The 27,095-nt window shown below is 41.8% G+C and overlaps 1 protein-coding gene across 2 annotated transcripts in view; it reads left to right on the top strand.

The window, feature by feature from the left end:
* RDX (radixin) overlaps positions 1–15,045 on the top strand; it is a 59,327-nt gene extending 44,282 nt beyond the window's left edge. For both annotated transcript variants that reach the window (XM_060234839.1, XM_060234840.1), the window contains 4 exons: positions 3,178–3,338; positions 5,230–5,322; positions 9,495–9,737; positions 12,507–15,045. In XM_060234839.1, coding sequence (XP_060090822.1) covers positions 3,178–3,338; positions 5,230–5,322; positions 9,495–9,737; positions 12,507–12,671 — 662 coding nt within the window. In that variant the 3' untranslated portion in view covers positions 12,672–15,045. The remainder of the gene's footprint in view (positions 1–3,177; positions 3,339–5,229; positions 5,323–9,494; positions 9,738–12,506) is intronic.
* The last annotated feature ends 12,050 nt before the right edge of the window (positions 15,046–27,095 follow it).

Raw genomic sequence — 27,095 nt, forward strand, 5'->3', positions numbered from 1 at the left:
TGAACTTGATCGTAGTGTTCTCTGGGGCTCATATGGGGAAAGGTGGTCCCAGAGGTGGACAATTCCCAGGCTGTATAGGGATTTAAAGGTCATAATCAGCACCTTGAAGTTAATCCAGAACACGACAGGCAATCAGTGCAGCGATTCCAGTGCAGGTTGAATGTGCTCCCATAAAGGTAGCTCCATTAACAACCTGGCTGCTGTGTTTTGCCCTAGTTGCAGCTTCCAAATTTGTGTCAAGGGCAGCCCCATGTAGAGGGTGTTACACGGCATTATTTATAGACAGTTAATACGATACCTCATCTTGATTGTGGGAGTTGAATTTGAGTACTATATTACCACATTTTTCATAGATCCCATACTGTGCTTTGAGTCTCTGTGAGAAAGAAGTGTTATAACCTTAATAAATAAGCAGTTTTGTTTAAAATTGAGTTCAGTCATGAGTAAAACAGGGTAATGAATATGTCACAGGATACCCTATTTTTTGTAAGATAGTGCTTTAGTGTCTTATTTATTACTGAGAGTCTTTAATCTTGTTTGTGTAGGTCAGATAATTCAAATAATAGTAGAGACTGTATGGAGAAATCACCCTAAAGTAAGGGCAGCGGAAATCGTGACACAAAGAAAGCATATCAGAAGATAATTTTAAAATGTAACAACTATTAGATCCTCATCCATAGCAAATTACTGTCGGTTCTCACAGTCAGGAAGAGTACAGTCAAACTGGATTTGCTTCAGGAAATTTTTAAATTTAGAAATAAAAATCTTCATACTCTTAAACTCTGTTGCTTCTGATTTATTGACAAGATCAAAATGCACCATTTTTTGCTACAACCAAATAATGTTTTGGGTACTTTCTGAATCCCAGCACAACTGTCCTATTGCATTACTTGGAAAACTATATAACCAGTTACCATGTTCTCATACCCACTGTCAGAATTCGACTTCTTTCTTGAGCAGATTCCTTACATCTGCCTATTCTTTGAAAACACTGCACTTTCACAGGTTGTGTTTTAGTGGCTTTCATTAGTCAAGAGAGCAGTTACCAAACTGTGTGTCATGTGGCCACTGCTGGTGTCTGTTGAGAAATAAACAAAATGGCTTCTGAGTCTCCAGAGTACCCAGCTACCTGTGGAAGAAGCAGCTTGCTGTGTCTTCTTGATTTGCTTGTGCTGGTCGTGCCTCCCTTCAGCCGAGCTCTTCTGATTTAATTCCATTGTGTGTCAGCATTGGGCGTGACATGTTTGATAAGACATGCAAAGATGCAGTTCAGTGACCTGCCCTCTTCTGCCAGCAAGAGAGCTTCTTGTTCCACAGGAACATGCTACTGTTAACGAAATGGAAATGTGGGCTGAATCAAGCCACTGTGTATTACTCTTAACCTAAAAGGTAAACCTTTGTTGATGGCAAGAGTCGTGCTTACTCTTGAGTTTCACTTAGAAATTGTTACTCAGCAAAGGTACTTGTTCACTGCTGAGCTGAACTTGATTTAACTAGAATCAACTGAGAGCTTGTATGGGAAAAGTGGCCTATAAATTGAATATGGGGGAAATTGGCCTATAAATGAATAAATGGAATAGTGCAGGGGTGGCCAAACTGAGGCTCAGGAGTCACATGTGGCTTTCATACATATTGTGTGGCTCTCCAAGCCTCCACTACCACATTGGCCAACTTGGAGAAGGCATTTCTCTCTTTAAATCACTTCTCCAAGCCAGCTGGGAGCTTGAAGAATGCATTAAAGTTCAAGTTGCTTTCTTTTCCCTCTTCCCTGCCCTCCATGTATTTCCCCTTCCCTTTCCCCTTCCCTTCCTTCTCTCAAACACCTGACATTCACGCCTTGTGGCTCTTAAACACCTGATGTTTATTCTTTTGTTAAGCAAGTTTGGCCACCCCTGGTATAGTGGTTAGAGTATCAGACTAGGATTTGAGAGAGCCATGTTTGAATCTCTAGTCTATCATAGAAACTCACAAGGCAACTTCGGGCTAATTCCTCTCTCTCTGCTTTGAAGTAACTCTCAGGGTGGTGATTGTGAGGATAAAATGGAGGAGGGAGAAAACAATGTAAGGAACGCTGGATCCCCACTGGGGAGAACAGTACTGTTTAAATACTTAAATAAAGCTGATGGTATGCAGCATCTATATTAAAATTTCTTTCACACCAGCTTCAGGGTTGGATCCAGAGAACTGAGCAGAAAGAAAATATATGCCTGCACTCTTCCCACCACTACTTCTGCAAGATTTGCAGGACTCTTAATAGGCAGGCTACATAAATGTTTTCACGCTAATGCAAAAGGAGGTTCGAGCAGAAAAATGTGTTTGAGTTCAGTTTCATTGTTTTCATGCTGCATCCTTGCATGAGGTGCTGAAGAGCTGTCTCGTGAATAGAAAATGCTCTCTGCATGCAGTATAGTAATATAGATACAGTCTGGCATTTGGGCAGTTCAGCGTGCAGGGTACAGATCACAGCTAGATTAAAACCATTGTAGATGGAAGAAGTAGAGAAACCCCAAGTTCCTAAATGTTTTCAAGACAATGTTTGAGAGGGTTTTTTCCCAGCAGCTTGTGTAGTTAGTGGGAAGTGCCCAAAAGTTGGAAAGGAGGATGATTTTCTTCAGCTCCTCTGCACTTCAGTCTGTCTTCAGGCTTTATTTTTGTTTCGTTACCTGTTGCCTTGTCTGCTTCTTCTGATTCATGTGTGGTGGGTGGCTTTGCACGAGTGCGAATTCCTTTTGAGTGAGCACTTTTGAGGTGCTGAACAGTTCTTAAAGATGTTGAAAAAGACCTGTGGTGATTACCTTTGCTAACGAAGCGTTTGGAAAAACTACTGTGCTCAGTGCTGTCTGTAAACTTGGAGTATGGTTGTAATTTAACAGACATATGAGCTGCAGTGTAGACAGAATTAGTTCTCAGTTGGAAGTTATTAAACCTATAGCAGTTTTTAGAATCATAGAGTTGGAAGGGACCTCCAGGATTATCTAGTCCAACCCCCTGCACAATGCAGGAAACTCATAAATACCTCCCCCTAAAGATCTGAAGTTACAAATACCTGCTCCTAAAGTTCTTGTTTCTTGCTGTAGCACTCTGCCACCTTGGAAAGCTTTAGGTGGCTTCACCATTCAGGGGTTAAATCTGGCATTGCATGTGAAGCATCTGATCCTCTTCTAAACCTTTGCACAGAATTGGAAGAACAGACGAGGAGAGCTCTGGAGCTGGATCAGGAACGCAAGAAAGCGAAAGAGGAAGCAGAGCGCCTGGAAAAGGAACGCAGAGCAGCGGAAGAGGCTAAAGCCACTCTCGCAAAACAGGCTGCTGACCAGATGAAGAATCAGGAGCAGCTGGTAAGAAGGGAACAATCAACTGCCTCGCGTAGAAATACATTTCCTAGGGATCTTTGTTCAAACCGTGATACAGCTGAGTGGAAGCAAGGTAGCATTATGGATTATTTATTAATTAAAATATTTGCCTCCCAATTTTCCTTGTGTTTCAGGGCAGCTTACAATAATTGTTTAAAACATTTCCAATTTAAAGCTAAAAATAAAATAACAGACCCCAAATCTCTTACCCCACCCTTCTTAAAAGACGCCTGCTAATTCAAGCTAGTTTAGTATAGTGGTTAAGAGCAGTGGACTCTAATCTGGAGAACCAGGTTTGATTCCCCACTTCTCCACATGCAGCTGCTGGATCACTTTGGGTCAATCAGAGTTCTCGCAGAGCTCTCTCAGCCCCACCTACCTCACAGGGTATCTGTTGTGAGGAAGAGGAAGGGAGGGTGATTGTAAGCTGCTCCGAGACTTCTTTGGGTTGTGAAGAGTGGGGGGTGTAAAGCCAGCTCTTCTTCCCCTCCAAAGTCCTAGCAAACAGGTAGACTTGCAGCACCTTCTGAGGATCTTCAAGGAGGGTTTCCCCTCACCTCCTCAGGAGTCCATTCCACAGAGCTGGAGTCACAATGGAGAAGGCCTGGACTCTTATCAATGCCAGATGGGCTATGCTAAGTGGTGGAATAGCCACCCAATGGCTGCCTGATGACCATAGTTGGTGCAAAGGGACATATGGAGGGAGACAGTCCTTCTAAAACCAGGGTCTCGGGTATTAAAGGGATCTAAAGCTCATAACCAGCACCTTGCGTTGAACTTGGCACTGTAGCAGTTACAAAAAGTGGCTATGATGCTCTTCATCTTAAATTGTGGTGTAAACATAAGGGGCAGCAGATGACCCAGGTACTGTTTATGGTTGCATTCAGGTGCCATACCAAGTCGCCATGATGTCTGCATGCAGGCACTGGAGAACAGGAGTTAGATTCAAAGCTCTGAAGCCTCTGCTATGCTTTCCTTTAAGAAGGAGGTGGAATAAGGCAAGCCCTCCAGCATCGTGCCCCCTCTGTGTTTGAGGTCTGCATGCAGCCCAGAAGCTGCATGGCGCTGCCTGCCAAGTGATGATGTCACTCTTACAGAACTCTCTTCCCAGAGGAGGCATGAACAGCTCCTTCTGAGTGTTCAGCATCTTAGGGAAAAAGGTTTTATTTTGCCAGGCTCCTGGATTACTGGTTTTAGTGTATCACTGCTGGGAACTCAACTGGTTACTGTTAACAGCATAGTATTAAGCTTTTTTTCTGGTTCTGCGCTGTTGTAGTCTAGCCATGTTTTAATGGCTTGAGTGTTCATGATTTAACGTTTACGATATGAAAAGGTGGTCCTTTCATTTTTGAATACATTGTTAGCCTCCTCGTTACATAAAAATATCGGTGATGAAATGCTTCCAAACTTGCTGAGTGCTGGTAAAATTCCAGTATTAGATAAGTCATTTATAAAGTTATGGTGCATTTATAAAGCTGGCCCAAGGAACTGTGAGTGTAATGGGGCTGAGGGACAGATCTTGCCCTTAATTCTTCTCTGCACCCCCAGAAGAGCTTGGGACAGAGGCTGTAGTTTGAAGGGGCAGCAGAGTCATCCCCTCCCTCGCGCAAGCTCTGTCTACGAAGTGGGTGAGAACTCAAGTAAGATCTACACTGATTTTTCTGTCTTGCATCAGGCCAGAGTATCACATAACTGCTTGGTTCCCTGGAGCCTTCTGAACCTTAGGAACAGGAAAGGGAGAGATCCATTCTGTGAATTTGCACCGTTAATGCTTTCTTGGAATAAATTCAGTGGAATTACCAGGAAAAACAATATCGAGTTGTCAGTTCTCCTGTGGTGCCCTAAGGTGGATAACTTTTATTTTTTTCCCCTTTAGGCAGCAGAACTCGCTGAATTCACTGCAAAGATTGCACTTTTGGAAGAGGCCAAGAAGAAGAAGGAAGAAGAAGCTTCAGAATGGCAGCACAAAGTAATTCTTCTGTACCTAGAAAGCTGGGATTTGCGAATTGAAAGGCATTCTGAAGTGCATGCCAAGGGTGCAAAAAACCAAACCAAAACAAACAAAAAAAAAGAGTTGTCACATTTTGGCTTGGATGGCTAAAAATACTTTTTGCTATCCTGGAATCCTGCCTGTTTTACTTGTTATGAAAACGGAGCCAGACTGGCAGTGTGCTCCTAAGAAGAGCCATTGAAGACTTAGAAGGGTGTAACTCTGCTTAGGATTGTGCTGTTAACTTGCATTGAACATTGCCCGGCCCCTGCTGTATTAGTTTGCCATAGCCAGGATCCCCCTGAGCCCAGTGTGTGTACTTTCCTTTCAGTTAGGAGGATGCCAGTAGATAAACCTGGTTTTCCAATGGTTCATGCTATTTCCTGGCTGGCAAAATTAGGGTGGTATGTGTGCATTAGCCAGCAGTTTATTTCTCTTCTAATTTTTTTGTTTGTTCAGTCGCACAGTCAAGTCCGACTCTTTGCGACCCCATGGACAAAGTCATGCCAGGCCCTCCTGTCTTCCACTATCCTCCGAAGTCTGCTCAAATTCATGTTTGTTACATCAGTAACAATGTCCAGCCCATCTCATGTTTTGCCATCCCCTTCTTTTGCCTTCTGTCTTTTCTAGCATCAGGATCTTCTCCAGGGAGTGCTCCCTTCTCATTTGATGGCCAAAGTATTTGAGCTTCAGCTTCAGCATCTGACCTTCCAGGGAACAGTCTGGGTTGATTTCCCTTAGAACTGACTGATTTGATCTTCTTGCAGTCCAAGGGACTCTCAAGAGTCTTCTCCAGCACCACATCTCAAAAGCATCTATTCTTCTGCGCTTGGCCTTCCTTATGGTCCAGCTCTCACAGCCATACATTACTACTGGGAATACCATTGCTTTGACTATATGGACTTTTGTTGGCAGGGTGATGTCTCTACTTTTTATTATACTGCCAAGGCTCGCCATAGCTGTTCTCTCAAGGAGCAAACGTCTTTTAATTTCATGGCTACAGTCACCATCTGCAGTGATCTTGGATCCCAGAAATGTGAAGTCTCCCACTACTTCCATGTCTTCCCCTTCTATTTGCCAAAGTGTGATGGGGCCAGATGCCATGATCTTAGTTTTTTTGATGTTGAGTTTCAAGCCTACTTTTGTGCTCTCCTCTTTCACCCTCACAAGAGGTTCTTTAGGTCCTTCTCACTTTCTGCCATTAGAATAGTGTCATCTGCATATCTGAGGTTGTTGATGTTTTTCCCGGCCCGGTCAGCATTCCGCATGATGCACTCTGCATATAAATTTAAATAAGCAGAGTGACAATATACATCCTTGTTGAACTCCTTTTCCTATTCTAAACCAATCAGTTCCTTATCCTGTTCTGACAGTAGCTTCTTGACCCTTATACAGGTTTCTCAGTAGACATGTGAGGTGGTCTGGTACTCCCATCTTTTTAAGGACTTCCCACAGTTTGTTGTGATCCACACAATCAAAGGCTTTAGCATAGTTAATGAAGCAGAAATAGATGTTTTTCTGATACTTTCGTGCTTTCTCCATAATCCATCGAATGTTTGATCTCTAGTTCCTCTACCTCTCTGAAACCCAGCTTGAACTTTTGGTAGTTCCCGATCTACATACTGCTGAAGCCTAGCTTGTAGGATCTTTAACATGACCTTGCTGGCATATGAAATGAGTGCAATGGTGCGATAGTTTGAACATTCCTTGGCATTACCCTTCTTTGGGATTGGAATATAAACCGATCTTTTCCAATCCTGTGGCCACTGTTGCGTTTTCCAAATTTATTGACATAATGTGTGCATTTCTTTAACAGCATCATCTTTTAGGACTTTGAATAGCTCAACTGGGATACCGTCATCTCCGCTTGCTTTGTTGTTAGTAATGCTTTCTAAAGCCCATTTGACTTCACTCTCCAGGATGTCTGGCTCAAGATCATCGATTTCATTGTCATGGTTGTCCAAGACACTGAGATCCTTCTTGTATAATTCTTCTGTGTATTTTTGCCACCTCTTCCTGATCTCTTTTGCTTCTGTTAGGTGCCTACCATTTTTGTCCTTTATCATGGCCATCTTTGCATGAAACGTTCCCTTGATTTCTCCAATTTTCTTGAATAGATCTCTTGTCCTTCCCATTTTATTATTTTCCTCTATTGCTTTGCATTGTTCCTTCAGGAAGGCCTCCTTATTTCTCCTTGCTGTTCTTTGGAAATCTGCATAAAGTTGGGTGAATCTTTCCTTTTCACCTTTGCCTTTCACTTTCCATCTTTCCTCAGCTATTTGTAAAGCCTCATCAGACAGCCACTTTGCTTTCTTGCATTTCTTTTTCCCTGGGATAGTGCTGATTGCTGCCTTCTGTGCAATGTCACGAACCTCCATCCATAGTTCTTCAGGCACTCTATCAACTCTAGTTCCTTAAACCTATTATTCACCTCCACTGTATATTCATAAGGGATGTGATCAAGGTCAAACCTGAATGGCCTAATGGCTTCCCCAGTTTTCTTAAGCCTGAATTTTGTGATGAATAGCTCATGATCTGAGCTGCAATCAGCTTCAGGTCTTGTTTTTGCTGAATATAAGGAACTTCTTTATCTCTGACTGCAGAGTATATAATCAATCTGATTTCTGTGTTGTCCATCAGGTGATGTCCACATGTAGAGTCGCCTTTTAGGTTGTTGGAAGAGGGTGTTTGCTATGACCAGCTAGTTCTCTTGACAAAACTCTATTAGCCTTTGCCCAGCTTCATTTTGTTCTCCAAGGCCAAACTTGCCAGTTGTTCTGGTCACCCTTTGTCTTCCTACTTTGGTATTCCAGTCCCCTATGATAAGGAGGACATCTTTTTTGGTGTTAATTCTAGAAGGTGTTGTAGATCTTTATAGAACTGGTCCACTTCAGCCTCTTCTGCATCAGTGGTTGCGGCATAGACTTGTATTACTGTGATATTGAATGGTTTGCCTTGGATATGGACCAAGATCATTCTTTCATTTTTGAGATTGTATCCCATTACTGCCTTCCTCACTCTCTTGTTAACTATAAAGGCCACAACATTTCTTCTGCAGGACTCCTGCCCACAGTAACAGATGTAGTGATCCTCTGAGTTAAATTCACCCATTCCCATCCATTTTAGTTCACTGATTCCCAAGATGTCAATGTTCAGTCTTGCCATCTCTTGTTTGCCCGCATCAAGCTTACCTTGATTCATAGATCTTACATTCCACGTTCCGATGCAGTATTGTTCTTTGCAGCATCGGACTGTTCTTTCACCATCAGACACATCCACAGCTGAGCGTCCTTTTGGCTTTGGCCCAGCCGCTTCACTCTTTCTGTGGTTACTTGAACGTTCTTCCCCAGTAGCACATTAGGCACCTTCTGCCCTGAGGGGCTCATCTTCCAGCGCCATATCTTTTAGCCTTTTGTTTCTGTTCATGGGGTTTTCTTGGCAAGGATACTGGAGTGGTTTGCCATTTCTTTCTCCAGTGGATCACATTTAGTCTGGGTTCTCAGCTGTGGACTGTCCATCTTGGGTGGCCCTGCATGGCATAGCCCACAGCCTCATTGAACTGCGCAAGCCCTCTCGCCATGACAAGGCAGCAATCCATGAGATCCTCTCGTACTGGATCTAAAATATTACTGCATACTGAACATGATGCTAAAATTATTTCCATCAGTTTGTGTAGGGGCTTAGAAGTGTCCTAATAAATGTATCTGTGCCCAAAGAATGGTTTATTCTAATGCCACTTCCTAAATGTTAGCCTAAACCTGAATCTTAGTTAAGAGACAGTAAAAGCTGCTGACTCTTTTAAAAGCATCATTTTTGTCAAATCGTTCAGTAGGGAAGAGTTGGCTTAGCACTGTTCCTTTGTACTATAATTTCGTCTGCTAGCTACAATATTTATTTAGAAAGCAAGACAGGCTTGAGTACAGGGATACATCAGTGGACTTCTATTTTAGAGGCTTCAGGTGACTTCACTTATAAATCATGAGGTAAAACTGTTACCACCAAATTTCTTAAGTCAATTTTCTGCCACATCCCCATAGCTGACTGGAGGGTGTATTATCCTCTAATTTGGCCCTGACTCTGATGCATTCAAGTGCAAGTATGGCAGCAGTGGGTAGTTTGTGGTCTTTAAGTAATCTTTATTGCTCTTTTAGGCTTTTGCAGCCCAAGATGATTTAGAAAAGACCAAAGAAGAACTGAAGACGGTGATGTCTGCTCCTCCTCCACCTCCACCCCCACCAGTAGTTCCTCCCACAGAGAATGAACACGATGAGCAGGATGAGAATAACGCTGAAGCCAGTGAAGAACTGGCTTCCGAAGGGGTCGCAAATCACAGGAGTGAGGAAGAGCGAGTAACAGAGACGCAGAAGAACGAACGTGTTAAGAAGCAGCTCCAGGTAACAAAAGACCTTTGGCATAGGCTTGGATCAGAGAGCTGTGTACAGGCTTGTGTATGCTCACAACAGTTGTTTTCTTTCCCTGGAACTGTAGTTCTAAAACAGCTGTTGGCCCAATCCTGAGGAAATCCAGAAAAATTTCTTCTTTAAATGTAGTTTATTTTTCATTAAAATAAGTATTGATGACAAACAGGAAAAACTTTTGAGGGGAAAAAAATCTCAGCCTCAAAAATGAGGTGAAGAAAAGAGAAAACAGCAGTGGCAGTATGGAGAGGAGGGGGGTGCTCCTAGTCTAGTAGAAGACTCCCCCCCCCCCCCCCGTGGCAGGTGTGTCCTCAGGCAGTCCCATCTGGGCCTGCACAGAAGCCACAAAGATGAGCATTGGTTGCAGATGTGCATCCCCATTTTTCTTTCCTTGGAACTGCAGATCCCTCACTCCTGTATCACAAGTTGCTTTGGAAACTTAAAAATCAGCTTTTGGAATTGGAACACCCCATTGAAAGCTTATTGAGATGACGTGCATCATTTTAACAGTAAAAACTATCTGCTGGAAAGGAAATGCCTAAAACATCAACAGCATAAACTTTCAACAGAAAGCCATAACCGAACCTTTCATGGTCCCTGAGTTGCAGTAGATGTTGTGGCTGGAGTCTCAGGGCTGATCGTGCTGTTCACTAGCTTGTGGCCAGAGTATATGCTGCTGTGTGGAAATTTATCATCCATACTTTTCACACATGTAAGCAGCCCTGTATAATAAAGTAGCTTTGTGTTTCAGTAAGCACGTGGATAAACAAAGTGGTGATGGGATAGCATTTTAATTTGTTTTCTAACCTGTGCTGTTCCCAAACTATTTCATTTAATAAAATAGCATGAGTGGCAACTGGTAAGAGGGAAAAACTGCACCGAGTATCATAAAGTCCCTTGAACTAGTGTGGCATTAATGCTTTTGCATCAGGCAAAAGGGCAGGTAACACAGAGGACAGCAGCTTAAATATTTCTTTTAAATTCTAGAAAAAAGTTGTTACAGTGGGAAGGGACCATGAATCTGTGATAGAGCACAGACATTGCACGCTGAACGTCTCTGGTTCAGTCCTTGGCACCTCCGGGACCATAGCCAGTCAGAATAAACAATACTGAGCTTGCTACACTGCTAGTCTGACTGGCGTAAACCAAAGAGGGTGATGTGTTTAAACCTCGGCTTTTGTTCTGCTTGACCATTCAACATCAAACTGTTTAACCAAGGCTGAAACGAAAGTTACGTTTTAATTCAAGTGCTTGGAGTGGAGTGCCTGTTAAGGTCCCTTTATATAAAGCCTTTGATCCCTTTAATAATGCATAGAGTGGTGCCATTTATTTTGGAAGGACGTCAAAACCAATATACAAGCTTCCTGACAATATCATTTTATGATTAAGCATTTTTTTCTAATGTACAAATCTGTGATGTGTTGAGGGAATGTGAAAGGGTCCTTCAGTTAGGTGAATTTATTTTAAAGCAGCTTTAATCACACACACACACACACATAACCCTAGCATTCCTGTTTCACAGAATGGCTTTGATAGATGTATATCTGGCCAGCTGCTGTCTACCGAAATTAATGCCACTTGTGTGCTTATCCTTATTCCCAGCCCCGCCCCTCCTGAAATTGCTCGCAAGGATTATTGAAAGCCTTAGGTGATCTTCTGAAAACTTCTCTCTGAAAGAATTCTGAGTTGAATCCAAGCTCTCCTTAATGAAGTGAGCTCCTGCAAAGGGGTCTTTCCCTTTCCACCAGCATTCCCCTCCCAGCACTGCTGAGGGTTGAAGTACCCTCCAGAACAGTATTTCACGCAGCCCAGGGATTGTTGCAAAATGGAGGAAATGGTTGGAGTTTCCCCCGCTCCCTCGCTTTTATGAGTTAAGTGGCAATGCCGTTCCATAGAGTCCCCAGGCCCCTCAAGGTTGTTTGTGGGTGACGGGGGAGAACACATGGGGAAAGTGAGAAAGATGTGCTTCTGTGAATTCATTCAATTCACAACACACTGAATTCAAACCACTGTGTGTATCAAAGCAAGGCCCTTGAACGTCCTACTTGAAAATGTTCCCTGCTTTCAAGAGGCTTTTTTGTTGTCAGCAGGTTCTTTGTGTTGGAGGTATTGATGGGAAGTGTGCAGGATTTTATAACTCTAACATTTGAAGTCTTGCAGTTTCCTGTTAACCTTGCACATGCCCCCCACCCCTTTGTTGGTAGGTAGAAAATATTCTTATGATAGCATAGAGATGGTTCTACATGCCTGCTTGGTTTAATATCATTCAGCTTCCATATTTGTATGTCCAGGGCCATGATTCAAAGGGTTGCATAGCAAGCTCTGCAGATGTAGCTCAGTTCCTGAGCTGTCTCTTTCTGTTCTCCCTCCCCGCCGGAAACTGCCTCCTGATGCTGATGGATAAGTTGCCCACAAAATGCTACCAGGAATATAGATAGCATTTTGTGTGCCATATGCGTACAAGATGTTATATGAGCTTTGGATCACAGCTGCCATGCTTGCATTTCAGATATAGTAAAAATACTAGAACAGATTGAATCAGAGTTAGCTATTTTTGTTCTGATCTTAGTGCAGAATTCTGAACTTAGTGCAGTGTTGTACTCCCCTATGTACATATTCAGACTGTTTAGTTGTGAGACTAAGGCACAGTGCTAAATTAGGCTGGACAAACTTCTTAATACCGAATGAAGTGTCCCTTGAAGACTAAAAGAGTGAATGTCTAAACTCCAGGCTTTTGTTTGACAGGCCCTGAGTTCCGAGTTGGCCCAAGCAAGGGATGAAACCAAGAAAACTCAGAACGACGTCCTTCATGCTGAGAATGTCAAAGCAGGCCGCGATAAATACAAGACTCTCCGACAGATCAGACAAGGCAATACAAAGCAGCGCATTGATGAATTTGAAGCAATGTGAGAGCTGTTATTTTGCATATATGTCCTTCTTTAAGCTTGAACCACCAGCAGAGAAACACAGGCCTTTTCCACTCATGAAAGGAACACACTCCACCTTGCCAAAGCACTTATACCAGTTTGTGGTTAAGCAGCATTTCATGAGTCATACAACATTAAGGCAGCCCTGTCATCTCTGGCTCTTTGTGGGGTTGTGGTAGCAGTTTCCATGATCTCATATCCTATGTTTTATTCTTTCTCCACTAAAAGAGTAGCATCGTCTCAGGCTGTCACCTAAGCATTGATCATTTGAAAAGACACTGGCTTTAATCTTATAACTGGCCGTGGTTTTGGCATGGGTACACTTTGGAATGTTCTCTTCAGCTTAGCACATTTGCAAGGAGTTTGACGTTGCTGAATTTATTGTATATTTTGCAGAGGGTTTGTTTTCACCTCTAGAGTGGAATTCTTTGGTGTTTCACGTCCTGTCATCATTGATGGTTTTCTTTGCCTATTTGTTCACAAAGGTCTAGAGGGCAGGTAGCCGTTCCACCATTCTCTTAACTTTTTAAAAAATAAAGAAAGAAATGGAACGTTATCTGTAGAATATCTCCTGCTTTATAGGTTTGTTTTTACTGAAGTCTTCAGTTACCCAAATAAAAGTAGGGAGCGGATTAGCGCCCCACTTTGCATTCAGTTAGCCCAGTGAATTGCAAGGTGGAAAACCTGGACCTTTCTGGCAAGGGAGCATATGAAAACATCAGTCCCAAGGAGGGGACAGAATCCTACCTCACTCTATATACATGATGACTGGTCCTTCAAACACCATACTGAAATGCTGACTATGTTAACCTGGATTTCTCCCTAGCTAAATTCTACACAAATCTAGGCACCTTTACCTTTTCTTTTCTTTTTTTTGGCTAGGGCATAGATTTATAGCTCTCAAACAACGTTCAGCTGCCTTTTTGTTGAGTAAAAACTGTGCATTGTGTATATTACATTTTTTTAAAAAAAATGTAACTGGTCACTGGTATACCATCCAATGAGAGGGTGTGAAATGGTTGGATTTGAACCTGTTTTCTAGATTCCCTTGTACTAAACTACCATTGTTTGGAGGCTGATTTGTTAATGAAGGGTGGTGCATGAAACAATGCTGCCTTAAGCTTGTTTTTAGGGCCACTTTGCACATCATATTCCTTCTGTTCCCTTGGTGATAACTCTGAAGGTGCAAGGGAACAGCCTATACAGTGCTCTGCCTTTGAGTGAAATCTGGTCATGGAGACTGTGGCAAAACAAGATGCAAAGAGCTAGATGAACAAACCTTGCTGACGCTCAGCATGCACTCAACAAGCATTGAATGCGCATTACAGCCGATGAGTCCTCTGTCTCATCTCATTCTTCTTGAAATGACTAATAAAAAAGCTTACACCCATGAGTTTTTACCTCCCCCCCTCCCCCTGTAGAAATCAAAGTATGTACTTACTTGCCTAATAGATCTTGAACTAGCAGTTGGAGAAAGAAACCCTGCTTTCTCTGAGGATGGTTCAGCTACCTTTCATTTGGTATTATGCACTCAAATTTACACTTACCTATTAAAATTGCCATTTTATTAAATTTTCATGCACAGGTTTCTTATAAAGTTCTGTTGAGGGTTTTTTTTGTGGGGGGGGGCAATGAATTTAAGGGAGAACTGTAGTGGGAGGACATCATGATAGGGGGAATGTATATTGATGTACACACACACAAGTATTCTGGATTTTGTGGGTAAAGGTAGCTGGTTAACCTTGAATAGATTGGGCTACAAACGCTGTGCACAAATTCAAAACACTGCTTGGTTTCCCCTTAAGCGTTTTCTGCTACTTGTAGCTGAACATGGCTCCTATGTATTTGTGGGATTTCATGTGCTGAATCATGAGGCCTGAATTTCCAAAGTGTTTTGCCATACCAGGGTACAATGCTGTGCTCGTATTTCCTGGTTGTTCCCCGAAATGTGTGCACGTGCATCGATAATGCCAGTCTATCGGGGGTGGGGAGATGCCAGTTAGATTTGCTGTTCATATCCTACAATGTATAGGCTAGAATTGAAATGGATATAATAATCCATTTATGAAAGCTGTGTGAATTTTTCTAAGCAGTTGGGAATAATAAAAAGATCTGTAACAAAGTTTTTTCATAGTGAACAAAGTGGTGATAATGGTCCATCACCTGCTGTTGGGGGAACACTTAATGATGCAGAGACATCAATAAAATACCTGATGAAGAAATTTTGCAACATGCTTCCCTCCCTCTCCCCCCCCCATTAGCATCATGTTTTTGTGTTGTAAAAATCAAGTTACAGTTAATAACTTCTATTATTTTGGATAACATTAATTGGCTAACAATAAAGAGAATACAGTTCATTCTTCTGAGGTTCACTGTTGTTATTTAATCCACCTTTCTCCTGATAGCATTGTTTAGTTACGTTGTAAAAACCTATGCTTGTTGATGAAAAATGTTTCAAGCACAATAAAAACAATAATTGGAGCAAAGTTTGCTTGTGAGGGCAAAGGGGGGGGTTGCACATTATGCAGACAGTAGTGCAGTCTGAGCCCTTTTTGTTGATTCTTCTTGAGATTACATGACCTGGAATCAGATGCACGTATTTACACAGTTTGAGTCTGCCCTTCTTTTACCGCATGCTTGGTGAATAGATTTCATCCATCTTGGCCATGCTGACTGGGTTTCATCACGTACCCATTTTGAGTAGGTGCGTATGGAGATAGCACAAAAGTTTCTTACTGCACACAAAAGTCAGGATCCAGAGAACTGAGAGCAAAACTCTGGGTGGTGAGCCAGCGTGGTGCAGTGGTTAAAGACGGTGGACTCTAATCTGAAGAACCAGGTTTTGATTCCACGCTCTTCCACATGAAGTCCACTGGGCAACCTTGGGCCAGTCACAGTTCTCTCAGAGCTCTCAGAGCCCCACCTACCTAACAAGATGTCTGTTTTGGGAAGAGAAAGGGAAGGTGATTAAGCTGCTTTGAAATTCCTTTTCTTCTTTTTCTTTCCCACCTTCTCCTTCTTTATCAGCTGTAGGATGAATTTATGGAAGTTACTTACAACTTTGAATGATAAGTGGGAGGGCTCATGGAATGGGCCATGGTTTGGATGCAACCCATTGACTTAAGATGTTCATTTAAATTAACCATATCCATTATGTAAGAGCTATTTTCTGCCTGTTCCTGTGAAATCCAGAATACCTAACGTGCTTTTATGATGTAGCCATTGTGAAGTTTGTGCTCGCCTATTTTATCAGTGCTGGAATATACAGGTTTTCAGTCTTCCAGAGGAGCATGTGACATGTGATAGTCAATACAAATGATGGCTGCTCTCAAATGAAAGATTTCCCATTAGTTCCCATACTTATAATTTTGGCTTTGCCGATGTGTCACATCAATAAAGGAACATGGAGTGGCTGGATTGTTGAACTTGGGACAAATCAGCCGTGAAGAACTCTGGGTGACCTTGGAGCTGTCATTCAGATTAAAATACCCGACAGGATAGTCGTGAGAACAAAGCAGAAGAACCTCCAGTGCTGAGTTTCTTGGCAAGATTCTGATGTTGAAAACTAAGTAGGATTTCAACCCTTTGTGTTTAATTTCCTTTTTACTGCCAAAGACTCCAGTTTCTGCTTGCTGTAGCAGAGATCATTTTTGCTGTAGATTGTGTAGATCTGAGAAGCAGTTCAGAACGTTTGATGAAAGATTGAGAAAAAGGAAGCCTTGCTTCTACACAAAAATGAAGAGTGTTGTGACACAAGCTGCCTTCCTGCATTTCTGGGTATTGGGGGGTGAGGGGAGTGCTCTTGTAGAATCAAAGGGACAGCTTGTATTATTGTGCAGTTCCTTGTGGACACTTGTCATTGTGACCATGCAAACTGGGTTTCACCATATTCTCATTTTGAACCAGCGTGCATGGAGATCTGGGTTGATCCAAGCCCATTTCTCCATGAGTACAGTTCATTTCACAGCATGTTTTCTGCCTAAGGGCCTCTCATGGGATGCGTTGAATCAAGGTAGAATTCAGAGGTATGTGTATGCATATTTATGTATTCAAGCCTGAATAACCTTTCAAATCAATCATGGAAAGTTTTCTAATTAGAAAAGTTGCCACAAGATGGCTGTGTGTGATGTAGGTCTTGAAAAAGCACCCCACCTATGATTGCCAGGTAGCATCATAATGTGAAACATTAGGCAACAGTGTTGTTGAGTCTGAAGGTGCTTTTTGCTAACCCCCCCCTCCCCACACACACACATATTTTGCTGCTCTGTACTGGTACTGAGGGTTCCTTGACTACCCACAATAGCAGAATTTCAGGGGTGGGCAGATGGGAATCCAAAACACCAATGATTGTAAGACACCCTGATACTATGATCTTATTGTATGGGATGTGCTTTCACAAGACCACTCATCAACACACAAGCGGCCATGTGAACTGGGCTGTGATGATGGTGGAAATGCCAACTAGTTGCAGCTGATAAATGGTGACTCCTTAGTGTTGCCAAGGCAAGAAACAAAGAGGTGGTTTGTCATTGTCTGCCTCTGGATTGTGACCTGGATTTCCTTGGTGACCTCCCATCCAAATACTAACCAGGGCTGACCCTATGTAGCTTCCAAGATCTGAAGAGATTGGGTTAGCTTGGACCATCCAGATCAGGGCTTCTTGTAGTTAAATCTGATTGTACAGTATTAGTGCATGTTCTGCTTCCCTCATCCCCATACATAGCCCAGTCAGCATTTTTCCTGAGAAATGATGCAAAGATCTGAGAGAGGGTACATGTTTCTTGTTGGGCGTCCTCACTTCAGGATGCCTTAGCATGTTCCTTTGTCCCCTTCAGTGTAAAATCCTTACTTCTGAGAAAGGTGAAGGAGGCTTCCAACTCGGTGCCATGTGTGAATGTATTGCCACTTCTGCTTGGAAATGTTAGTGGGACCCACTCCCACTGTTCTCACATGGAAGGTCTAATGTCCAGGTTTTTAACAAGTTTTGTTTTAAAAGTGTAAGTGAAAAATGTTTATGGCCTTATTTCGTCAGGCATGGTACTTCCAAGGTTGCTCTCATGCTCAAGGTCAATCACCAGTGCACTGCCTGGGTGTTTGCTGATGTCATGAGCAGGCTCAGGAAGCTGTCATACAACACTATGCATCATATGAAGTTACCTTATTCCAATCCCTTTAAGTCAATATTGTCTGTTCTTCCAGCAGAGTTCCAGGATCTCAAGCACAAGAGTCAATCACCATTGGTGCAGTGGTTAAGTACGCGGACTCTTATCTGGGAGAACCGGGTTTGATTCCCCACTCTTCCACTTGCACCTGCTGCAATGGCCTTGGGTCAGCCATAGCTCTGGCAGAGGTTGTCCTTGAAAGAACAGCTGCTGTGAGAGCCCTTTCAGCCCCACCCACCTCACAGGGTGTCTGTTGTGGGGGGAGAAGATATAGGAGATTGTAAGCAGCTCTGAGTCTGATTCAGAGAGAAGGGCGGGGTATAAATCTGCAGTTCTTCATTAGTCCAGTGTTCCCTCTAAGCTGAGTTTTAGCATCCAGCTCATACATCATTCTCTTAGCTCAGGAAAAATGGCCCCAGAGCAAATTTATTTATGCAGTGGCTCACAACTTTAATGCCAGCAGCTCACAAAGTAGAATTTTTGCTCACAAGACTTCAAGCTTAGAGGGAGTATGTCTAGGCTCATGTGGCTTCTTAAAGCTCCCTGTTGATAAAATGGAATTCTAGAGGGCAGCTTGAAAAAATATTTAAAAATATTCCTATCCTGCATTTCACCCATCAATAGGACTCAGCAGCTTGCATCATGAAAGCCTGCTTCAAAGCAAGCCATTATCCCATCATAACTGATCTCCTTACAGAAGCCACAAAAGGCATGTTGGAAAAGCTTTGCCTTACCAAGTCTTCAGGATCTCTGCAAGGTCGGGGCCTTCTTTAAGTCCCTGGGAAACCTGTTCCATAAAGCAGCAGCAACCTCCGGGGAGATCCTCAGCTCCTAGAGGCTTATTCAATGTAATGAAAAACTGGGTACCATCAGCATATAGAAGACAACCCAGTCCAAAGTTTTGGGCAATCTTAGTCAATTGTTAGATGTTACCTAGATGTTAAACAGGCTACAATGCTGCAGAACTCCACACGAGACCTCCCATAATGTAAATATTGTATCCTCAATACCTATCAAATCACATCTCCTGGTATACTCCCATGGTCCAGCTGCACTTCTGACAAACCTCCAGTGGTGCATCATCTGAGGACTATCAGTTTTGCAACGATTAAGTTGCAAACTTTTCTGGGGCAGGACCATTTCTTTGGAAGGGTTCGCCAGAGTGGGTATAGCATATTTCACCTCTGTGTTGTGCCACTTTAAATTGTGAATGGGGTGTTATGTGACTGAAGTTTTCATTTTTTTTTTTAAATATCCCTGCTCATGATAAGTAGGGACGGCAGCTGGCTGTTTACATGAAGTTAATTAGTGTGGGTAGAGCAGTATTGTCCTGCTGCCTGAAGTGGTACAGTCCAGACAACACGTTTGTCATCTCAGCAAGAATTAGAATATCCTTCAGAAGTCAAATTGTGTGAATGTCATAGGCCAGAACTAAAACATGTAGCCCATACAACCATTTGCCAATATGCCAGAGAGCAAGTATGGTGTAGTGGCTAAGAGCAGAGGACTCTAATCTGGAGAACTGGGTTTGATTCCCCAGTCCTCCACATGAAGCCAGCTGGGTGACCTTGGATCACTTGCAGCTCTGAGCCCTCTCAGCCCCACCTGTCTCTCAGGCTCCACCTTGTGGAGAAAGGAGGGGAAGGCAATTGTAAACCACTTTGATTTTCCTGCTTCGTTTAAAAAAAAAATGGGTTGCAGGAGTAAGACCCTGGAGAGTTAATAATAGTCTATGGGCTGAACAGGTCTCTGTCTTCACCTTCTCTTTGCAGCATCCTGAAAAATCTGATTAGAGTCACTATAGGATGTGGCATGGAGCTGCACTGGGCAAGGAGAATCAGAAGTTGCTTTCCCCTCATCCAGTCTTATATGAAACGTTCAGGAGAAAAGGGCAGCTAAATCTCTTCCATAAGAAGCTTGGATTCAACTCTACATCCACTATTAAGCACTTTCATAGTAACAGGGCTAGGCAAAGTGCTGTTGCCATCAGTATAAGGCTTACACTTGCTTCGTTGGTTCAATTCCAAGCCTGTGTTCAGATTGTTGTATCACTTTTAGACAAAAGGCTATTTCATTATTAGCACTGGTATAGAGGGAATACGTGAAATACATTTTGGACCACAACCTAACCCTCCTACTTTTGTATCCCATTTATTTCTATGGGACTTAAATAAATGCCCATGACGTTTTATTGGATTGTGGTCTTCAGTTATTAACAAGCTGTCCGTCCAAGCTCCTGCTTCATTCTCATCTTTTAAGAATTTACGTTCACAGAGGTCTTTTTTCAAAGCTCTGGGAGAAACAACATAGCTGGCTGTTGCTCTCTTAAAGCCATGCATGCATGTGTGGTGTGGCTCTTTTCTGATTTTTTAAAAATTAAATCTGCCTGGGTATTTTTTTTTTTCCCTTCTGTCTCTTTATGCAGGTTACTAACGTAAGAACTGCAACTCTTAGGACAGAAACATACTAAAGAGCGGCAGAAGAGCCTGAGGTCTGCCAAGGCTTCTGCTATTTGGAGGCATTTACACTCCTTGAAACAAACAAAGGTGCTAAGCTGGTCATTGTTTCTCGACTTGGCTTTTTCATTAGGGTTTCCTAAGCTTTTTGTATGGCACTTGAAAAGGTTTTATATGGCACTTCTACTTTAGAAAAGCTGGCTGCGACATTCCCTCGAGGCAGAGAAAACAAAACTGTTCATTTACTTCGCAGCTAAAATGAAAAGCAACATTGGAGCTGACAAAGATATACTATAATAATGGATCTATCAGATGCTCATATTTTGATGCATGAAACCTGGCAAAAGGCAGGCGGGGTGGGGAGGATTTCTTGGGGTTAAAATTGTGATGCTATTTTTGTACTCCTTTAGTATTAAGCCTTGATGCCACATCAGGATCAGATCAAATCAAATATTTTTCCTTCAAAGCTGCCACAGCGGAGCCTTTTTTTCTGTGTAACTCAAATGGGCATTTTATGTATGGATATATAATAAATACCCTATGCATTTGTATTTCAATAAATGTAACCTAAATGCTCACGATTCTTTAATCAGTTTTTCCTTGGATGTTGATGTTATGCAACCATTAAATGCCTTTAATAAAAAGAGAGATGAGTAGAGTTTGCAGTGTTTGGTTTTGTTCTTATTGGGGGGGGGGGGCAGGAGGAGCAAAATTGTGCTGCCGGAATTGAGATCCTTGCTCCGTTGATCTCTCCAGGTAGCTCTGAACAAATCACTTTAAAAAACAAGATGGCCCATTTATTTCCTAATATTCACGACTTGCCTAAGAGTAGTTATGAAACTGGATTATGACAATATTTAGGACTACTCATATGTTTCAATCTGTATTTACTGTATATGTCGCTTATTTTATATTTCTTAAAGCATCTGACTGCCTTACGTGGCCAAAATAGATAAGTTTATAAAAGACAAAATGGGGACTCCCTATATATGAAGCGCAAGCATATAAAAATTAAGTATGTAAATATTTAAACTCCAGTCCATTGTCTGCTACCATCCCTGGCTAAGTGATCTTGGTCTCAGCATCTGCCCCAGGTCAGAAAGCAGAGTGTAGACAACACCATTTTCATAGTGTCTTCTTTCTCTCTGCTGATGCAAAGGTTCAAAACCTAGAAACTGCCTATTTGAAAGACCACTCCTCCCTATTGAAGTCTGCTCCCCAGTTTAGGATTCCCCCACAAGTTCACCTTGTGACCCTTCTTTCCATCCAGTGTAAGCCTTCATGGCCTTTTCCCTTGTGGCCCCTTGTGGGACATGTTATCAAGCTCTGCAAAGCTGTTTCTATATCAGTGAGCTCTTGGCATTTGATCTCCTATGATCCAAAGGACAAGGATGTAGGGCAGTGCTTAAAATAACAACCATGGTCTAAACAGATGAAACAAAGCAGCATAGAAATTTTAAATCAGTAATGAGCAGAGCAGGTGTGTCCTACTAGCAGCTCTACTGCTGCTGAAGGCAGAACTCCACACTATGCAATTTGTCCTCTTTCTACAGGAATCTGCCTTTCAGGTCCCACACATGTGATAAAGGCTCTGAAGGAGGGGAGCAAGTATGCTCACAGACATGTTAAAAATGTTTTTATAGACACACAGTTACACCCTTCGTCATCTTGGGAGTAGAACCAAGCCCTGATCTGATGGTCAACCTATCCATGAACCTGGCCTATCTATGCTGGAACCTGTAGTTTTCTGAATCTCTTTTTCTTTCTTTCTCCTCAAGCATAAGAAACAAAAACAGCCCAACCATCAGGAAATAAACTAGACTTTTTATTTCTTTGTTACTTCTAACAGAATTCATGTACATGCATTGCAGTTGTTTTGGTAAGGCTCATGTACTGCTTCACTGGATTTGAACAGCCATATTGTAGAGAAAGTACACAATGATTAGTAAAATAATTCTTCACCAAATGCTTCATATATACTTTTTACCTTTGCTTCTATAGGGAGACAATATCCCATCAGACTGAATCAAAGGGACTATTTAAACTGAAATGATAAAAATTTTAAAAATGGAAGAACACCAGGGACCAAAACTTTTCCATGTTATCTCTAGAAGTTATCTCTTACATTTAGCTTCAGGGTAATTTTCAGAATACCTATCTAACTAGGAATCCAAATAGATTTAGGGTAAAGCCAAATTGTGCCATACTAGGTTGTTAACATATTTGAAATACACAGAATAAGCAACATGACTAAATCAATTTGGTAGGCTACAAATCTGGAACCACATTATTTATCATAAAGCAAGGGAATGAATGTGTCTGTGTTCATTTTCCCCAAGGTTATAATGTATCCTTCCAAAGATGGATATTATACTAAACAGTCAACAAACATGTGGCTACTGCTGATAATTGCAAGGGAAATTTGACAGTTTCACATGCATCTGGTAGATATCTAAAAATACAAATGACCAGTGAATGTAGGCAATTGCTTAATCTCTTTAATTTATCAATATTAATGTAATGTTGTAGTATAGTTCCACAACAGGCCATGCTGAGAACATTACTTGAAGACTAAAGAGAATTTTTACACTTCGGATATTTGTGACATTCCCCCTCTCTGTGTCCTGCAAACATCTACACACTTTTGCTGAGATCTAAGAGTATGATCACCTGAGTGGGAAGGAAGAAAAGCTACATACACATGTCCTTTTATGTGCATGAAACTGCACTTTTTGTCGAATGGAATTGGGTATTATAGGGGTTGTATACCTACACTGGAGGCTCATACCCACCAAAAGTCACAAGTGAAAGCAATGATGATTAAACCTAGGCATAGATGTTTGCAATCCTTATGAAGGGAAAAGGTCCAGTTTTTGCACACTAAACAGGCACAGCAACCTATCTCGATAGTGGGCATGGCTTAAATAGAAGAAACTACCTTCTTACTGCAAAAACACTTAAGGCTATCTTTAGCTGAATATAATCATTGCAAAATTAATTTTATGTACCTAAGTAGCTATAATATGAACTGAGGTAAACAGTTATCAATGCACTCAAAAAGTACATATTGCAACGTAACTCGTGTATGTTTCTGCCTTCTGGGGACACCTTATCAGACCCATCAGACCCATCTGTTACTCATGGTCAAGGGATCCTTGTTTAAACACATCAAGTCTAATTAAATCTCCATTATCAAGTGAAGTTTCATTTAAGAAGAAGTAGAAGATATTGGATTTATATCCCGCCCTCCACTCCGAATCTCAGAGTGGCTCACAATCTCCTTTATCTTCTTCCCCCACAACAGGCACCCTGTGAGGTGGGTGGGGCTGAGAGGACTCTCACAGCAGCTGCCCTTTCAAGGACAACCTCTGCCAGAGCTATGGCTAACCCAAGGCCATTCCAGCAGGTGCAAGTGGAGGAGTGGGGAATCAAACCCGGTTCTCCCAGATAAGAGTCCCCACACTTAACCACTACACCAAACTGGCTCTTAAAACTGCTTAATACAGATCCATCTACAGCCAGACCAGACATATAAAATTATCCTAAATCATCTTAAGCCACATCTTATGTTTTGTCACTGCTTAACATTTACTGTCATTTATGAAGTAGTGAAAAAGCAACCCATTTATTTTAAACATAACCTCTTAAAATAAATATATGGCCAAAAGAGTTGCATGTTATTTTGCTTTTCCCCTTCTTTCAACCAGTATTGAACAGAAGCAAGGGGAGTATTTTCATTACCCATCTTTAAAAGCAAGGATAAATTTCCCACATAAACACATTAAAATAGAAATAAACAGAGCTTTTTTGGAACAGGAACACAGTTTTGGCTGGCTTGGCATGAAGGTGTGGCTTGATATGCAAATGAGCCCCCACTGGGCTTTTTCTACAAAAAAAGCCCTGAAAATAAATATACTATTTTTAAAGTCTTTCATTGTACAGACCACTCTGTTTTGAGTCAATAGTTCATGCCAATACTACCAGGGAATGTCAACTAAATACACACAAATAGTATGCGGTATTCTCCATCCAGCAAGCAGTGAGGTAAAAGAACATAAGACTAGATTTTAAAAACGCAAAACATAAAAGGAAAAGGAAATAAAGGATTTTATTGAAAGAGCTGCATCAGGCAAAATAGAAAGGCAGGAAGACTAAAGAAATGAAGCTAACAGAATAAAGGCACATAGGGTGTTGCAATTCTTTATCAATCCCCCTTCCTATTTTAATTTGTATTTAAAATGGAGGATCATACCATCACACAATACACCCGGGGGTGGGGGGAAGCTTTGATAAACCTAGGGAGCCTTGACCTTGTGACATGCTGAAATCACTATATGCCAGAGAGTGTTTCCATGGGCAATGCAGAAATTTCAAGTGTCTGTAACAATGTCACAAACACCCACATTATTTAAATTTACATTATGTTGTTTTTCAGTTCTTATAAGGAAGGGACACTTATTATGGGTGAGGCTGAGACCCCCTGGAGGTGAACTTGGGAGGTTTCATTCTCTGTAATGCTAATGCATCTCTTCAAGTGCACATCTAGCCACAGGTAGCCAAAAACAGCCTATCAGCAAGCAAAGAATGCAACTATAAATGTAACGTCCAATTAGATCTAAGGCAAACTTAAATAGACTCCTAGAACTCTACAAACATCAATAATAAATGCTGTGATAAAAGGTTAAAAAGCCATCATTAGCATTTTGTGTGGGGGGGAGAGTCCCGAATATTAAATATCCTAATTTGGGTTCTTTCTTTTTTTTAAAAAAGGCATTACAAAAGTTGGCATATTTGGATCGATCCCGCAGTGACAACATGAAAAGATTCAGACCGAAAGAAATGTATGTGCCAAGAAAAGTCAGCCTCCCTGAAGCACAAGAAAAAAACATTTAGGTTTTAGCATGCAATGTACTTTAGTTTTCCACCATACTTCCATTTTTTCTTTTTTACAATATTTTCCACTTTTTCATGTCACAAACTCCCACTCACCTCTTCAGTTCAACTACATCATCCAATCAGATGCAAGTGCTTCTCTCAATCTCAGATCAGAGTAACTAAAATAATTAGCTTGGGGAAGAAGAGAGGGTGATAAATGTTATCATGGAGGAACAACAGCCAGTTTGGTGTAGTGGTTAAGTATGCGGACTCTTATCTGGGAGAACCGGGTTTGATTCCCCACTCCTCCACTTGCAGCTGCTGGAATGGCCTTGGGACAGCCATAGCTCTCACAGCTATGATCTCAGATCAGAGAAACTAAAATAATTACTCATAGCTCTTCTGGGAGAGTTCTTTCAGCCCCACCTACCTCACAGGGTGTTTGTTGTGGGGGAGGAAGGTAAAAGAGGTTGTGAGTTGCTCTGAGATTCAGAGTGAAGGGCGGGATACAAATCCAATATCATCATCATTATCATCATATATGGTCACATTGGGGGAAGGACCCTATTCTGAAACTGGATATCGTAGCAGGCAAGATAGTAGAAAATACATGATGGCAGTACATACTTCAAACGCCAAGAAGTCTCCACTGCATTATATTTTACTTTTGTCCAATTTGATCAACTGAAAAAGTTAAAAGCCAGTGCACAGTAGTACACGTAGACGTACTTCTGGCAATGCCTCCTTTCTTCAGATAACGAACTGCGGGTATGAGTGGGGCACTGCCAATAAGAGGATAATACTGAAGAGATGCAGAGTGAGGAGGAAATGATTAATACTGTCATAGATTTCAAAAAACAGTACTACTAGCCAAGTTAATCTTTGAGGTTTCTGGAATAATACCCAATTTAAAAAAAAAAAAAAAAACCTGGCCGAAACCCTCAAACATTAAATAAATGCCATGTTGCATAACTATATATATATACACTCACAAATAAGTTACATCCATAAATTACAAATACTGAAACATTTCCAGAATAACTTGTATGGCTTTTGCCAAGTGCTTCCAAGTAATTAAAACACACACATGCACACAAAGTCCCATTTCAATGTTGGCTTGGGTCTACTTCTTCTACTGTGTTCATCTGTTGTGTTCAATTAGACTAGAGTGGAGCCCAGTTTTCAGCTCCTGAAATTATATGCACAGATAGCATATTTAATTTCACAGTTAACGATGGCTGGAATCCAAACCAGCGTTTGGACATGCTCCCTTTGCGTATGGCAGTTTTTAAGCTCTTCCCTTGCAGCTGTAGTCCATTGAAACCTCCTCTTGAGATGAGAGTTTATGTAAAGCAGATCTCACACCTCTGTAGCATGACTGTGTTTCTTTTTCTGACACCAGCCAGCCATTGCTGAAACCTCTTTTTTTTTTTTTAAATCATCTGGAACAAGACCAGGGGAACAGCAGCAGATCCAGCATTTCTGCCGACGTTCTCAAAAGAAGTAGTATGCAACATAGAGTCAGGTGAACGAGCCCAATGGCTGCAGGCTGCAAAATAACTTTCCCTTCTGTTTGCAGAACACATTCTCATTTCATCTGAAAAGCCGCGAAAGAGCACAAAAAAGGCACAGCCACTAGGCCTAGCGAAACCAATGGACTATTCAGGAGCTGCTTAGAATATGGAGTGGGGATCAGCCAGGCTAACTTTTTCTTTTTCAAGAAAAGGATGTTCTGAGGGTAGAATTCTACGTCCTTTAAAGGTCAGAAAGAGGCAAGCATGGAAAGGCTCTTGCAGGACACAGAGTAACTGTTTTTTCCATCAATTTTTAATGAGTATGTACATAATGCCCCCAAGAAGGCCATCGCAAAAGACCAGATGTGAACACCAAAGGGAGCTTGCAGGCTTTGCTTCA

Source organism: Heteronotia binoei, chromosome 3, assembly GCF_032191835.1.
Source record: "Heteronotia binoei isolate CCM8104 ecotype False Entrance Well chromosome 3, APGP_CSIRO_Hbin_v1, whole genome shotgun sequence".
NCBI classification, from domain to species: Eukaryota; Metazoa; Chordata; class Lepidosauria; order Squamata; family Gekkonidae; genus Heteronotia; species Heteronotia binoei.